Genomic DNA, 13798 nt, shown 5'->3' with positions numbered 1-13798 from the left:
TATTTACAAGAGTTATCAAATAATTACATAAATACTTTGTTTTAATAATAGTGTCCGCTCTTTTCTTCTTCTCAGTATGTTTAAACCTTGTTATTGCATATACAATTAAAGAGGGAAAGCTGTGATAAACCTACAGTCAAGCTACAGAGGTTTTTAGATAAAATAAATTCACTTTTTTTTTTCTTTCCAACTACACTTCTTATCGTTGTTGCTACAGGGAGGATGTTTAAGGTAGAGGGACGAGGGCCTTATTTTTGTGTTTATAATTATTATTAATAATTTTTTTTTCCCTGGGATTTGAAACGAGCATTAAAAATAAACGACAAAACCCCACCGAACTCAAAAATACCCCCCCTCCCCAAAAAAATGATTAAAAAAAGCAGACTACTATGGAACATGCAAAAAAAGCCACCGACTGGCTCTCAGACATCACAATAATATTTTAAACACACAGCTTCCCTTAATATTGACTAAGGGGGTTGTCGTTAACAACCCGCCCAGGAAACAACTGTTGAAGAACCGATATGCGAGTTACTTACACGCTTTTCTTTCGGAAAGAAAAAATCACTTCTCTTACTTATTTTTTATTCATACGGTTGTTTGATTTTTTTTTTATTTTTGCTTTTAGGTGTTTTTTTTTTTCTTTTTTTTTTCTGTTTTTGTTTTGTTTCGTTTTTACACAGTTTGGAAAAAAAAAAAAAAAAAAAAAAAAAAGAAGAGAAAGGAGGATGCCACAACCCCGCCGGTGACCCGGCCGGGCCAGTCTGCTCCCTGCGAGCAGCCTCCGACCCAGCTCTCCCACCTCGGCTCCGCTCCCCCATCCCCGACCCTCTCCCTACCCTCACCCCCCCCGCTACTTCGCCAGATACCTTTTTGCTGATAAGAGCGCACACAACGCCGGGGGATTTTATATTAAAAAAAAAAAATAGAAAGGGGAAGAAAAAACAAAATTAAAGAGGGGGGTTAAAAAAAAAATAATAAAAGAACAACCAAAAAACGACTCGCGGGTGGAGGATGTGGTTTCTTTCAAACAAAGTGCACTGCGAGACTGATTTGAAATGAGCTCCCGGAGGCCGGGGAGGGGAGGGGGGGTTACGGGGAGCCGCTGCGGGATCTGTCTTGCTTGGGGTCGAGCCCACTGACCAGGCGCTGGATGTTTTGCAGTTCGCTGGTGGCCGCTTCTTTGTCCGCGCCCAATTTGGGGGAGAGGGAGACGGAACCGGAGGAGAGGGTGGACGAGCGGCTGGTGAGGTCCGAAGCGGAGTCCAGGGGTACGGAACCGGGGCTGGTTGTCAACCCCCCCGCTTTCCCCTCGCCGGAACCGGCGGCCAGGCCGGGTAAGGCGGTGGTGAGGAGGCTGCTGCCGTCGGGGAGGGGGACGGGCAGCGGGTAGGGGCTGTAGCGGAGCCGCGGCCGGACGGCGTTGAGGAAGGGGTGTCGGTGCACCGAGCTGGAGGCGGCGCTGGAGGCGGCGGCGGCCGCCGCCATGTAGGTGTAGGGGTAGGGGAAGAGGCTGCCGAAGGGAGACATGGCCAAGCCCTGCGATGGGGGGGGGGGGGGGGGGGAGGAGAGAGAAAAAGGAAAGGGTTACCGGGCTGTACACCCCCTGCCCCACACATACACACACACCGGGGGATGCTTCACGGCACCCCCCTGCTCCCCCTCCCCACGCACACGTCGGTGGGAGAGCTGACAGCGGCCAAGCTGCTGCTGCCCACGGGAGGGGATGAACCCCCCCATCCTCCCGGCGCCGAGGGCCTTCGGACCCATCTGGACCCCCCCTCGAGGCAGCCCCTGCCGAGGCTCTGCCCTGCATGTCCCCTCTCCCACTGGGGGGGGGCCGTGGCCCAACGCGGGTGAAACGAAATAAGGGTTCCCCCCCACACGCACACCTCCACGGGGAGATTTTCTTTCGTTGAGGGAAACTCTCTCTCTCTCCTCGCAGGTATAGCCGCCCCCACCGCAGGGCAGCCCCGAGCTTCCCCCCCCACCCCTCTCTGCCCCCCGACGGCGGCTCCGCTCCGCAGGCTGCGAGGCGTCCCGCACCGCGGAGCTGCGCGCTGGGACCGCCCCGGGGGAGCCGCCAAGACCCCCCCCGGGGGGGAGGGGGGACACACACGACACAGAGGCCTGGCTCCAGCACGATGTCCCAGGGAGCACAGGAGCTAGAGGACAGTGGGGCTGGTGGAAGAGCTCCGGGAGTTCAAGCTGCCCCCCCCCTCCCCCGCACCTCGGGGCTTTCCCACCTCTGCCTTTCCCCCCAAACCCGGCGCCTGCCCCTGCAGAGAGAGCCGGGGGGCGAGGGGGGGAACCAGCAGCGGGGAGGCTAAAGAGGGGGTTGCCCCGCTGCCCCCTCCTCTTCCCCCCCCCTCCCCGCCGGAGGGGCAGCGTGGGGGTGGGAGGGGATGCGGTACCTGCGAAGCCAGGACGTGCTGCTGCAGATGGAAAGGCAAAGCAGCCGCCGATGCTCCCGAGAGTCCCTGGGCCGCCGCCGTGGCCATGACCGTGTTGTCCAGTCCCGAGACACCGGCGGATGCCCCGGAGACGGTGGCGAGCAGTGGCCCCATACCCGCGGCCATACCGGAGAATGCCCCCCCCATGGCGAACTGCCCGGGGTGCAGCAGCAACGGGTGCCCGTTCCCCAGCGGGTTGAAGAACTGTTGGCCGGCCAAGGCCGGGGGGAAGCCGAGGTTTTGCAAGTGTCCCTGGCTCAGGTGGGCCGTGCTGTCGGTCTGGACCGTGAGGGGGGCGAAGGGTTCTTTACCCAGCAGCCGGTTCTCATCTACTTTAGGGCCATCCCTGAGGGGGCTTTTCAGTTCCTCGCCGCTCAAGCTTCCCCCCCGGGTGCTGGAAGAGATAGTAGCCGGGCTGTGCCGGGAGTCCGGAGGGGCTTTCTCCGTCCTCTCTCGGCTCCGACTCCCCGCCGAGTCACCGGGGAAGAAGTGACTTTTCGAGGGGCTGCTCCCCTTCTCCCGGGGGTCTTCTCCAGCGGCCGCGGCGGAACTGGCCGGCGCTGGGGTGGTGGCGGTGGTCGTGCTGATTTTGCCCGCCTCGTTGGCTTCTAGCAAGGGATCGTCTTTGCTGTCCGCATCGCTGTCTCCCTCGCTGGGGCAAAGATCTGCAAGACAAAGGGAGCCCCGGGCTGGGATCCGGCACTGCACGTCCCTAAAACCCCCGTCGGGCTGGGAGAGGGGGCAGAGAGCCTTCCTGGCCGCCCAGAGATTTATGTGTAAAATACTTCCTTTTTTTTTTTTTAAATTATTTTTATTATACTAATAAATACACCCTCCGGCTCCCACCGCCCGCCCCGTCCAAGCCAACTCGAGTTTTACACAGAGCAGCAAAACTGGCTGCGAAACACAGCGGCGGCCGGAGGAGAGACACCCCCCCCCTCCTCCAGCGGCTCCGCTCCGTCGGGGCTGCCCGGGGCGGCGAGGATACCCCCCCGTCCCCCCCAAGAACATCCCCCCCCGGGCCACAGCGGGGACAGCAGCGTCCTCCCAGCGGGGTTGAAGGTCCTGGGGGCTGTGTCTCCTACGAACTTTTCCAAAGTTTTCAGCCCTTTCGCTGGGTCAACTTTGAAGTGCATACTCCATCACTCCCTGGACACCCCCCCCCCTCCTCCTCCTCCTCCAACGCATGCACGGCTTCGCCGGATTCCTCTGCACTTCATCTCCTAATTTCAGCGCCCCAGGTGCGAAGCTCTGGTTTGCTTTTCGGGTCCCCTCCCAGCTCCCCTCCCCTCAGCTCGGCAGGACTTTAAACAAAACGAGTAAAGCAACAACAAAAAAGAGGTTGTTTCCTCCTCCCCCTGCACCCCCCCCCCCCCGCCTCTGGATGGATTAATACATGTGAGAGAGCTGCAGACAGCTCCCAACCCTGCGCCGAGAGAAACCGAGGGTGACTTTTCTACAACAAAGTTCGGGACTGTATCCAGGGGAAAGATCCTTCCTCTAATAACAGATTCAGAGAGGAATATTAATGGAGTGACTCCAGTTTTGAACTTTTGCCCCGTGGTCTGTCTTTGCTCCCTTGACTCGGAGCTGGCTCCTTTCTGAACCAAGGAGGGGAGGAATGAACACGCTGCGGGGAGGAGAGGGAGGCCGGGGGCAGAGAGAGAGGAGAGGAAGAGAGTGAGGAGGGCTGAGAGAGAGAATGAGAGAGAAAAAGAGCAGGGGAGGAGGAAAAGATAAAAAGAAAGAGAAAGAAAGCAAAGAGGAAAGCAAGGAACGAAGGAAAGGAAAGCAAGGAACGAAGGAAAGGAAAGCAAGGAACGAAGGAAAGGAAAGCAAGGAACGAAGGAAAGTAAGGAAAGAGCACGAAGGACAGAAAGAGGGGGAAAGAAAAGAGAGAGAGAAAGAAATGAACGAGAGAGGAGAGAGCAAAGAGAGAGAACAGAGAAAAGAAGGAAAGAAAGAAGGAGGGAAGAAGCACCGGTGCCAGAGGGCAGGGGTGCAGGCGGGGATCTGTCCCCCCGCACAGCAGGCGTCCCGCTCTCCCCGAGGGGGGTCCGGGGGCCGCAGCTCTCACCTTTGAGGCTGGAGGTGCCGACGGCGGGCACGGTGGGGCAGGAGGACTGGGCAAAGCACTTGAAGGCCGTCTGCTCGTTGGACGACTCGTCCGAGGTGGGGTTTTCCTTCTTCTGCCTCTCATCGTACACCCGCATGGACTGCAGGGTCAGCTGCTTCCTGCGGGCACACGCACCCGCTGGGCGAGGGGACCCCAGCACATCCCCCCCAGGACCCCCCCATCCCTTCCCGAGTCCCTATTTGGGGATGAGTGGGGCAGGGGAATTAAGGGCCAAGGTCCCCTCGGGGGGGGAAGGCGTTTCTCGCAGGCAGGACTTGGCCGCTAATGAGAGGAGATTTCTTGGAAGCGGTGAGCAGCTCCTCAGCAAGGGCAGATATTAAAGACAAGGGGTGGAGGGGAGAGGGAAGCATTCCCTGGAGATTAGCTTTTAAAACGCGAGGATGTTCCAGAGATATGAGCCATCTTAATGGTTGCTAAGATTGCTAGGAAGTGGTTATTTTGTTAGGCACTTTATGTAATCTTTTCACCAACAATTAACCCGGAGTAAAAAAAATCTATTTATATTTAGAGAGAAATTAGAAATCATTTCCGTCCTGTGGCTCCAGCATTGGCTTTATTTTCACACTGACGGACAAGAGGAGCTGGCGTGTGTATGTGTGTGTGTGTGTGTGCGTGTGCGCGCACGCGTGTGCTGGGCTCAGTGCTGAGCAGGGAGAAAGGCCTCTTGTTTTATATTACATTCTCTCCCCCCCCCCCCTTTTTTTTTTGTTAAAAAAAGAGGAACAGATTTATTCATTATCTAAACCCGAGTGCAAATGGCTAAAATATCCTGTCTCTGGTAACAAAAGAAAGCAAAGCCGTATCCCCCATCAAAGGAAAAAAAAAATCATCCTTTCTCTATTTTCTCCAATATTAAAAATAAAAATCATGAGTCCCATTAAAACAAGTTCTGTCCCTCCGTCTACCTGGGGCACAAACTGTGACCCGCTGCTTTTGGAAAAAAATGAAGAATCTTCTATCATTAATTACTTCCATATTCGTGAGACACCTCTGTCAAAACAGTTTATTTATAAGTTTCTCCTCCACATTTTAGTCTTTCCGATACAGTCCCTGGGAAAATACCAGGAGGAGACTCAACCAGCGATCAGCTCTGCCCTCACTTCTCCCTCTGTCCCAGTCCCAGACACACACAAGAATGTAACATTCCTCTCAAAATGTTAAGGGAAACTTCTTTCTCTAGTGATATTTGCTTAATGTACCCCCATCCCTTTGGCCAACCATCCCCTCCGACGTAAAAAAAAAACGTGGAAAGCAGGAAAGAATTCCCATGCAATCTGTTTGGCGTTATTAATGACAAGATCCTTATGAATTTTGGCGGGGGGGAAGTGTGGGTTGGGGGCCAGGTGAGGTGATTTTGACCTCTGCCCATGTTCTGAGCTTTACACACAAAAACCAAACGAGGCGCCTATATATAATCTGTCCAGACTCACCTTTTTTCCCTCCTTCCATTCCCGGTGTCTCGAAAACCTTTGGCAAAGGGGTTGTTGTCAATTTTTAATTGAGTGATCTATAGGATGGAGAAGGAAAAAAAAAAAAAAAAGGTAGGGGGTTGGGGCAGAAATAAGGAGATTTTGTGTTAAAAAATGACAGCAAAAAAACCCTCTCCCCAGTTCCCCCAGTGCCGGCAGGACCCCAGCAGGAGCAGGACAGGGCAGGGGGCAAAGGTCCCTAATTTGGGGTGAACCTCTGTGTTTTCCTAAGCTGATCTGGAGGCAGTTCGCACCCAATCCTCTGGCTGGGCTGGCCAGTGACCGGGGCTGTGGTGGCAATGAAAGAGCCCCGTGTTGCTGCCACCGCATCGGAATTAATTTAGCCGTGCTATGCGATCCATGCAAGTTATGCCTGCGCTTAAAACTCTTTAAATGCCATAATTAAACCGCAAAGGAATCATGCCCACCCCCTTGCTATAATAAAATACCTTATATAATCGCGTTATGCTCCGCGTGTGCGTTGGGGTACCGGGGGTGCCAGGAGCCAGTTCATTATTTTGGGGATGGCGGGCAAGTTTTTTTGGTGAACGCTTGGAGGTTTCCTCAGGATTCTGGTTATCGCAGGGAATGGTTGTTTGGAGGGATGGAGGAGGGGGGGGGGGGGGGGGGGGGCAAGATTGTGGAGCACCCCGCAATTCCCTGTGCCTGTGCGTACCATACGCGGAGGCGGATTCAAAGCCCGGCCGGGGGCTCCCCTCGCTATAACGGGATACAGGCAGAGAGGACGGGGATGTCGTCTGCCTGTCTTCCCCCCCCCCTCGCCCCCCCATCTGGTCCTGCAAGCACCACAACGCACCCATTTGAGAGGGGAGCGGGACCCCCAAAAGCAAACCCCAGCCTGCGGCTGAGTGCGGGGCTCCAGAGGTACCGGCTCCCGAGTTACCCCCCCTTCCTCTGCCCCCGCACCGCACACGCGGGATCAGGAAAGAGCAGGAAAACCCACTGCTAAAAACCAGCAGGACTTTTAATCCAGGTGATTCCGGCCGTGCCTTCTGACCTGCCGGCAAAGCAGTTCCCACAGCGCCGGAGCCCAGGGCTCCCCGCCGCTCCCGCACGCCGCTTTCCAGCCGATTTCATGGCAATCACACAAATATGCTCCTTTCTGTCCTTCAACCAAGCCGGCCCCAGCTGATAGACCGGGGCTACCAGCCCTGCTGATAAAGTCCCAAAGCAAAGTCTACTCTCTGTACACGCATTTTCTTTCCGTTTCCTCGCAAGCCGCCCGGCCGCAGAAAAAGGGGGGAAAAAAGAGCCCGAGCCCCGAGGGAGAAGTGTTTTTTTGGAAACCGAGGGGTACAGCCACACCACCGCCCCCCCCACACCCCTTCACCCCTTAATTTTTAATAGGGAAGGATGCGAGGGGGGCAGAGAGCGGCACGGGGAAGCTGCAGCGAGCGGGCGCTGCACATCCAGACCCCTCTGCGCTTAACGCACAGGCACGCAAAGTTCTAATTTATAGCCAGAAAAAAAAAAATAAAATAACCAAAGTCCCTTTTTTGGCTCCTTCGCTTCCTTCCACTTGACTTAATTATCGTAAATTCACCATTTGCCACTCTCCCAAATATACCACCTTCGTCGCAAGCGACAATAAACCAGCAGAAATGGAAGGGCAGCGACTGCAGCGCTGCAAAACTTTCTCACACTGGCTCTTTCAGACCTTCCAGCTAAACTCAAGTGAGATACCCCTCTCTGATCAGAGCATATTTCTGCACCACAAAAAATAATAAAACACTGCAGGATGCAAAAAAAAAATATCATAATATAATAATAATAGGAACCAGACGTGCGCTCCAGCCTTATTGCCAATTGCTGTTAAAGGAGCTAAAACAGCACAAAGGCCAGGAAGAATTACAAAATCTCGAGCCCCGCTGCTCTCCCCCCTCTGTCTTTCGACACACGGAGCCGATTTTTTTTTTTCTTTTTTTTTCCCTGATGCGTCTTAGATTAAATCCACACTGAGAGCAGCGATCCCCACCCCATCCTACCCCCTTTCCTCACACCGGGGAGTGAAAAAAACACCCTAAACAGCACCCACCCACCCCCGACCTCCCTTTTAATTGCCTTCCCCGAGGTCGGTATTAGGAGAGTGCCCGACCCCCTCCCCCGGCGCCTTCCCGAAGTTGGATCAAGGAGGTTTTGGGGGACAGACGAGGGAGAGAGGGAGAGGAGCGGGATGGGCTTCGTGATTTTTTTAAGGGAACAATGCAGAGTAAAAGCTCTCTTAAAAGCCAAAACACGTAAAACAAATCCTTTCTTAATCTCCTTACCTTATCATTCTGGTATGCGGTCACTGCGATGAATTCAGTCTCCGGGAAAACGTAGGTCCTGAACGTGCTATAGGGAAGCTTGAGAATATCGTTGGCTCGGACGATGTGGAACCGGGGCTGGTACTTGTGCATGGAGTTTAAAATGGTCTGGGGGAGGAGGAGGAAGGGGGGGGTAGGCAGCGGCCGGCAGAGAGGGCAGAGGAGGGGGGGGGGGGAGAAGACGGTCAGCTGGAGCAGCATCCCCCCCCCACCGCCTCGCACTTCCCCCAGCCATCGGCACTTTCTCCTCCTAATTTGCCTTCCCTCTTCTCCTTCCTCCCCTCACTCCTCCTCCCCGCCGAGCACACTCCAAACACACGCACACGCCTTGCAGCATCCAACAAAAAAGCACTGACAGCTCCAGCTCGCCGGGGTTAGACTCTCCGCTGGACCTCTCGGAGGGAGAGAGGGGGGGTAAAATCCCAGCAGACCTCTCCTAGGAGAGGGGGAGAAGCTGTTTGGGCTCCGGCCGCGATGTCTTTTGATTTCAAAAAAATTAAAAATCAAGTAAAAAAAAGAAAAAAAAAAAAACAAAAGCAGGAGCTACGATAGGAACACCACCAGAAGAGCCTTGGCCAGGTCTAATTGCTTGCCCCAATCCACTTAAGGCCTTCTGCGAAAGGCAAAAATGTATCGTCTAATCAAATCACAGCCAGCAAATGCAATCTTCGGCACATTAGAGATCCTCCGACCGCGGCCACCACCAGCAACCCCCGGCTCCGGGGAGGAGGAGGCTTTCCCAGGAATAGAAAGAAATAGCAAGGATCGGCAAAGCACTTATCAGCAGGTTTGTTTGATTTCACTCTTAGGGTAAGTTTTTATCTCTGCACACCCAGTAAATGTAAAGGAGTGGATAGACATGAATGGGCAACTTGACCTCTGATTTTGGTCCCTGTTTATTTTCACTCCGGCTTGCTTTACATTATCCAGATTAATATACATTTAAATGTTTGCGTACTTAGGCCTTTAAGCCCTTTCTACACACATGCATATCGTTTTCCTACGCTTAAAAAGTGTGATCGACTTTATTAAAAAAAAAATAAAATACACATAGATATATAAAGTCACCACAGAGCCGAGAAATATCGAGTTGCGCTACGCTGGAAATATCTCTCTAAAGTTAATGCTGAATGCAGAGAGGTTACAGAATAAACTCGAGTGTTTACTCCTGACCTCAGCAGCAGGAAAAAAAACCCCATGGAATATTATAAACCGGACAGAGGCACGACCCCGTGAGCGTGTGTGTGTGGGGGTATTTATGCCCTGTTTTCCCCGCGGTTCGGCCGCCCGTGGGAGCTGCGGACACGGCTCCGGCCAAACGGCCGCGGATCCCCCCGCCGGGACCCACCGCTCCGGCCGGGCAGCGAGGGAGGGAAAAGGGGACCGGGGGGTGCCAAAGGAAGGTGTAAAAGGCACTCACAAATCCGTGCTTGTCAGAGATGTTGTTAGTGAGCTTCAGCTTGTGAAAGGTGACGACTTTGGACATCCATTGTTCGCCGGTGGCCGGGCTGTCCGGGTGGATGTACATTCTCTTTGGCATTTCAGGGTCAGCTTTGCCGGCTACCATCCACCGGGAATTATGGAATTTGTACCTACAATCATCAGCCGCCACAATATCCATCAATAAAATGTACTTGGCCTTTTTATCCAGTCCAGTGCATCTCACTTTAAATGGAGGAAACATTCTCCTATGGGCAGAGAAAAGGAGGGGGGGGTGTATAAAGAAAAGACAAGAGGAAAATAAAATAAAATTAATTACAGCGTTTAAATAAGCTCCTGAATCTCGGTAGCGCTTCCACCAAGCACTAACTTTAGCTCTCAGAAGCAGAAAAGTCGTGTGTGTCCCCCCACCCCCGCCCAGCCAAAAAGGTTTCCCCCCGCCCTCAGTGGAAAAGGTTTCTCAAACACTGAAAAGTTTCGGGAGAAAACGGTCCCTGGGATGGGAGGCGGAGGGGAGAGGTGCGTGTTCCCTCGAAATCAGCAGGCGCCTACCCTCTGCCATTCCTCAACAGCAAAGCCTCATTTGGGGCTCTCAAATCTCTCCTGATTTTTTTCCTTTTCGCCTGCTAAACAAAGAAGGGGGAAACAGATCGCACCCCCGAGAAAATAAATATACCGCGTTATTTTGACCCACTGCACCGATGAAAAGAGGAAAGGGGCTTTTTTCCTCTTTGCAAAGGTGGAGAGAAAAACAAACCCAAACCCTAGAGTGAGGGCAGGGTGGGTGCCGTGGCTTTCCCAGCGCTCCAGCCTCCCGGTGATAACCCATTTACGCAGAGGGTTCCCTGCAAACCCCGCTCCCCTCCGCTCCCAAGTCCGGCTCCAAACTGCAACAGGATACCACAAATTTGCTGTTTATTATATCGAGCGGTTGGCATTCAGCAATCTCAACTTAAAAGGAAACACATGACTTCGCAACATGTAAGAGCGCTTAATACTCGCCGAGGCTTTTGCGGAAAAAAAAAAAAAAAAAAAAAAAAGTTTTGACCACAATTAACAGAGAAAACTTCGGGAAAGCAGTAAAACGGGAGAGGCGATTTTTTTTTTCCTTCCTTGCTACTCTTAAGGTGTTTTTTTTTTTTTTTTCTTTTTTCCTGAGCCTGTAGCCTGCAACTGGTGCTCTGCAAGTAGGTGAAGCTCCAGCAAGGCAGCTGAAGGCCATCTAAGACTTTTCAGGAGTGGCTTCCTCGAGTAATTCTCCTGGCAAATTACACGCGAATTGTTTGGGAGGGTTCTAAGAGACTCTCTTAGAAAAACAGCCCAGTGCAAAGGGGGTTTTTTTTTCCTCCCTACGTGTCATCACAGCAATAGGTAGAGTTGTAAAAGACCACGGATATCAGCGAGTAGCGAACATAGAGAGGCATTTCAGATGGGTAAACCTATAAAAAGCAGAAATGCCGAGCGAGGACGCGCCGTTTATATTCATTCATTCCCACGTGAAGGTTGTATAAATACAGGGACAGGCAGCGCGGAGCTGCAAAAACCTCCCCTGCCACCACAGCAGCGGCTGCAGGACCGTTGGGTGGGTTTTTGTCAGCTTTTTGGGCATTCCCAGATATAATTAGGCAGCACAAACGCAAGCCGAGATCCCAGCAGAGGGACAGGCAGAAGCCAAGCAACTGATAAACTGAACCTCTCTGCCCTCCTGCTTCACCCAGCAGCGATCCACCGCTCCCGAATCATTTCCTTTACTTCCTTTATTCCCCCTTTTCTTTCTTAAAAAAAAAGAAAAACTACGGGTAGCAAGGCAGAAATCAGGCCAGCTCCTTTTCCAACCTCAAATTATTTTCTTTCCGCTCCCGGTCTTCTCCAGAAAGTATTAAGCTACTGAACCGTGAAGGGACCCCTCTCGCCCCCCGCACACGCTGAGCAGGGCCGGTTCGTGGTTCAGCGGTTGAGCCTCTCCCGGCAGCGTGGTGCCCGAAGATGGGCTCGGATCTTCAGCTGCCTAAAACTTGCCGTAATTCCAGGTGAAAGGAGCTTTACGGAGCAATTTGTCGGCTGCTCTGGAGCAGCCAGGTGGGATGCAGAGACCGAGGAGTGGGGGAGAGAGAGAGGGGGGAAATAAAGGCACGAACCCCCGACCCAGACCTACCTTCCCGATTTGGTAATCACCATCTCCGTGCCTCTTTTATGGAATTGTTCCCAAAGCTCTTTGGCTTCCAGATGCACTTTCGGATCATCTTCCACCTCTTCTTCTGGCTCCAGTGTTTTTAAAGGCCTCAGATGGGCTGCTGCCTGGTGACCCAGGGAAGAAAAGGGGATACCAGTCTCTGCAGCCCCCACTAACTGATCCATGATGGGTTTAGCCAGAGCCCCGGGAAGGGAAAGGGCGGCCGCCCCGTTGGGAGGCAAAGCCAGAGCCGGGAAGAAGGGAGGCTGATGTCCCAACACAGCGCTCATGGCAAAGTCCGGTGCCCGGTGAGGTAAAAAAGGATGATAAGCCATGCTTGTCCCAGGGATTACTGGATCTCTCATCGGTATATTCATCCACTCCACTCCTCGATCTTCCTACTGCTGGAGTAGTCCCGGAGTGGTTTCTAACAGCACATCACGAAGAAGAAAAATTAAGATAATAACAATAACAGCAATAAAGCACCAAAAAAAAAAAAAATAGGGTGAGGGGAAAACAAGCTCTAGACAGCACAGTACATGGGGGAGAAGGCACAACTTCTACAGCCTACAACTTCCCGAGCCGGGGCACATCCCCAGCCCTCGGGACAGCGGATTAACAGGATTGTTCATTATTAGTCTTGCTTTTTTTGTGTGTTCGGTCTCTGCAGGTTGGTTGGTGGTTTGGGTTTGTTTTCTTTTTTTTTTTTTTCTCCTGAGTGGAAGTCCTTGCGCTGGAAAAGAAACGCCGAAGAAGGGGAAAAAAAAAAATAAAAAAAATCCACCGGGTTCGCTGTCTGTTCCTGTTGCCGCAGAAGGGCTGGACAAGTCGAGATCCTTTTTTTTCTTCTTCTTCTTTTTTCTCTTAGTCTCGATCCCCCTTCTCTTCTTTCGTGGCGGAGGGTGACGGCTCGAAGCTGGGTTTTCTTTTTGGGTGGCTGGCTCTCCCCCCCCCCTCCCCCCCACCCCTCCACCTTTCCTCCGTACGGTCAGGCTGCAGAGCAGAGGCTGGGAAGGGAGGGAAAGCAGAAAGAAGCAAACAAACCCACCCCCCCTCGCCGACCGAGGAAGGCTCCTGAGCAACCTTCAGCAGCAAAAAACTTGTAGGGAAATCTCGTTTCCGCCTCGCCTTCCCCCCTTCTCCAAGCAGGAGCTGGTCAGGGTGCCCTGATTTCCATCAGGATCTCTTCTCTCTTTCACCCTCCTCCTTTTCCTTTTTTTTTTTTTTTAATTTTTTCCCCCTCTCTTTCTCTTTCACTCTACCTTAAAAAAAAAAAAAATCTGGAAGAATTACACTCTTGTCTCCGCTCCAGCAAGAGAAAGAGAAAGAGAGAGGGAAAGAGAAAGGAAGAGAGAGAAGGGAAAAAAAAGGAGGGAGGGGGGAGAAAGAGAGGAAAAGAGAAAGAGAGAGAGAGAGAGAGGGAGAAGGAGCCTCTCAGCTCTGAGAATTCCCTGTGAGTCTGTGCTCTGCGTGCACCAGATTGTATGGATGTGTTGTGGGTTACAAGGGAGCTGGAGCCTCCTTGATTGGCTCTTTGACGCTTTCGGACCAATTGTGTGGCTCCATAGGCGTGGTTTTGACAGGTCGAGTGGAAGGGGGACAGAGCCGAGTTATAAAAAGAAGGTGTCGGAAACTGTAACGCTGCAGCAAAGCATCACTAGTACTCCGGGCCGTGTGAATATGTCAACATGATCAGAGGGGAGGGAGCAGGCAGCGCCGGGGAGGGCGGTCGGGAGCACCCGCCTCTAAGGGGAGGAAGGGGGGGGATGTGGGGGGGGTGGGGGGGGGTGTAGGGGTGG

At 53.0% G+C, this 13798-nt stretch overlaps 1 protein-coding gene across 1 annotated transcript; it reads right to left on the bottom strand.

The window, feature by feature from the left end:
- Positions 1-864: 864 nt before the first annotated feature.
- TBX3 (T-box transcription factor 3) lies at positions 865-13463 on the bottom strand. Its single transcript, XM_082491815.1, has 8 exons — positions 13048-13463; positions 11982-12426; positions 9807-10074; positions 8348-8494; positions 6021-6097; positions 4531-4688; positions 2415-3118; positions 865-1539 (listed from the first exon to the last, which is right to left on the bottom strand). Exons 2-8 carry the CDS (start codon positions 12374-12376, stop codon positions 1093-1095), a joined length of 2196 nt encoding a protein of 731 aa, XP_082347941.1. The 5' UTR covers positions 12377-12426; positions 13048-13463; the 3' UTR covers positions 865-1092.
- Between the last annotated feature and the right edge of the window lie 335 nt (positions 13464-13798).

The sequence above is a fragment of the Vanellus vanellus genome (genome assembly GCF_965231255.1).
Source record: "Vanellus vanellus genome assembly, chromosome: 16".
NCBI classification, from domain to species: domain Eukaryota; kingdom Metazoa; phylum Chordata; class Aves; order Charadriiformes; family Charadriidae; genus Vanellus; species Vanellus vanellus.
Note: the sequence above shows the minus strand (reverse complement) of the source record. Positions and strands in the feature narration are given on the sequence as shown.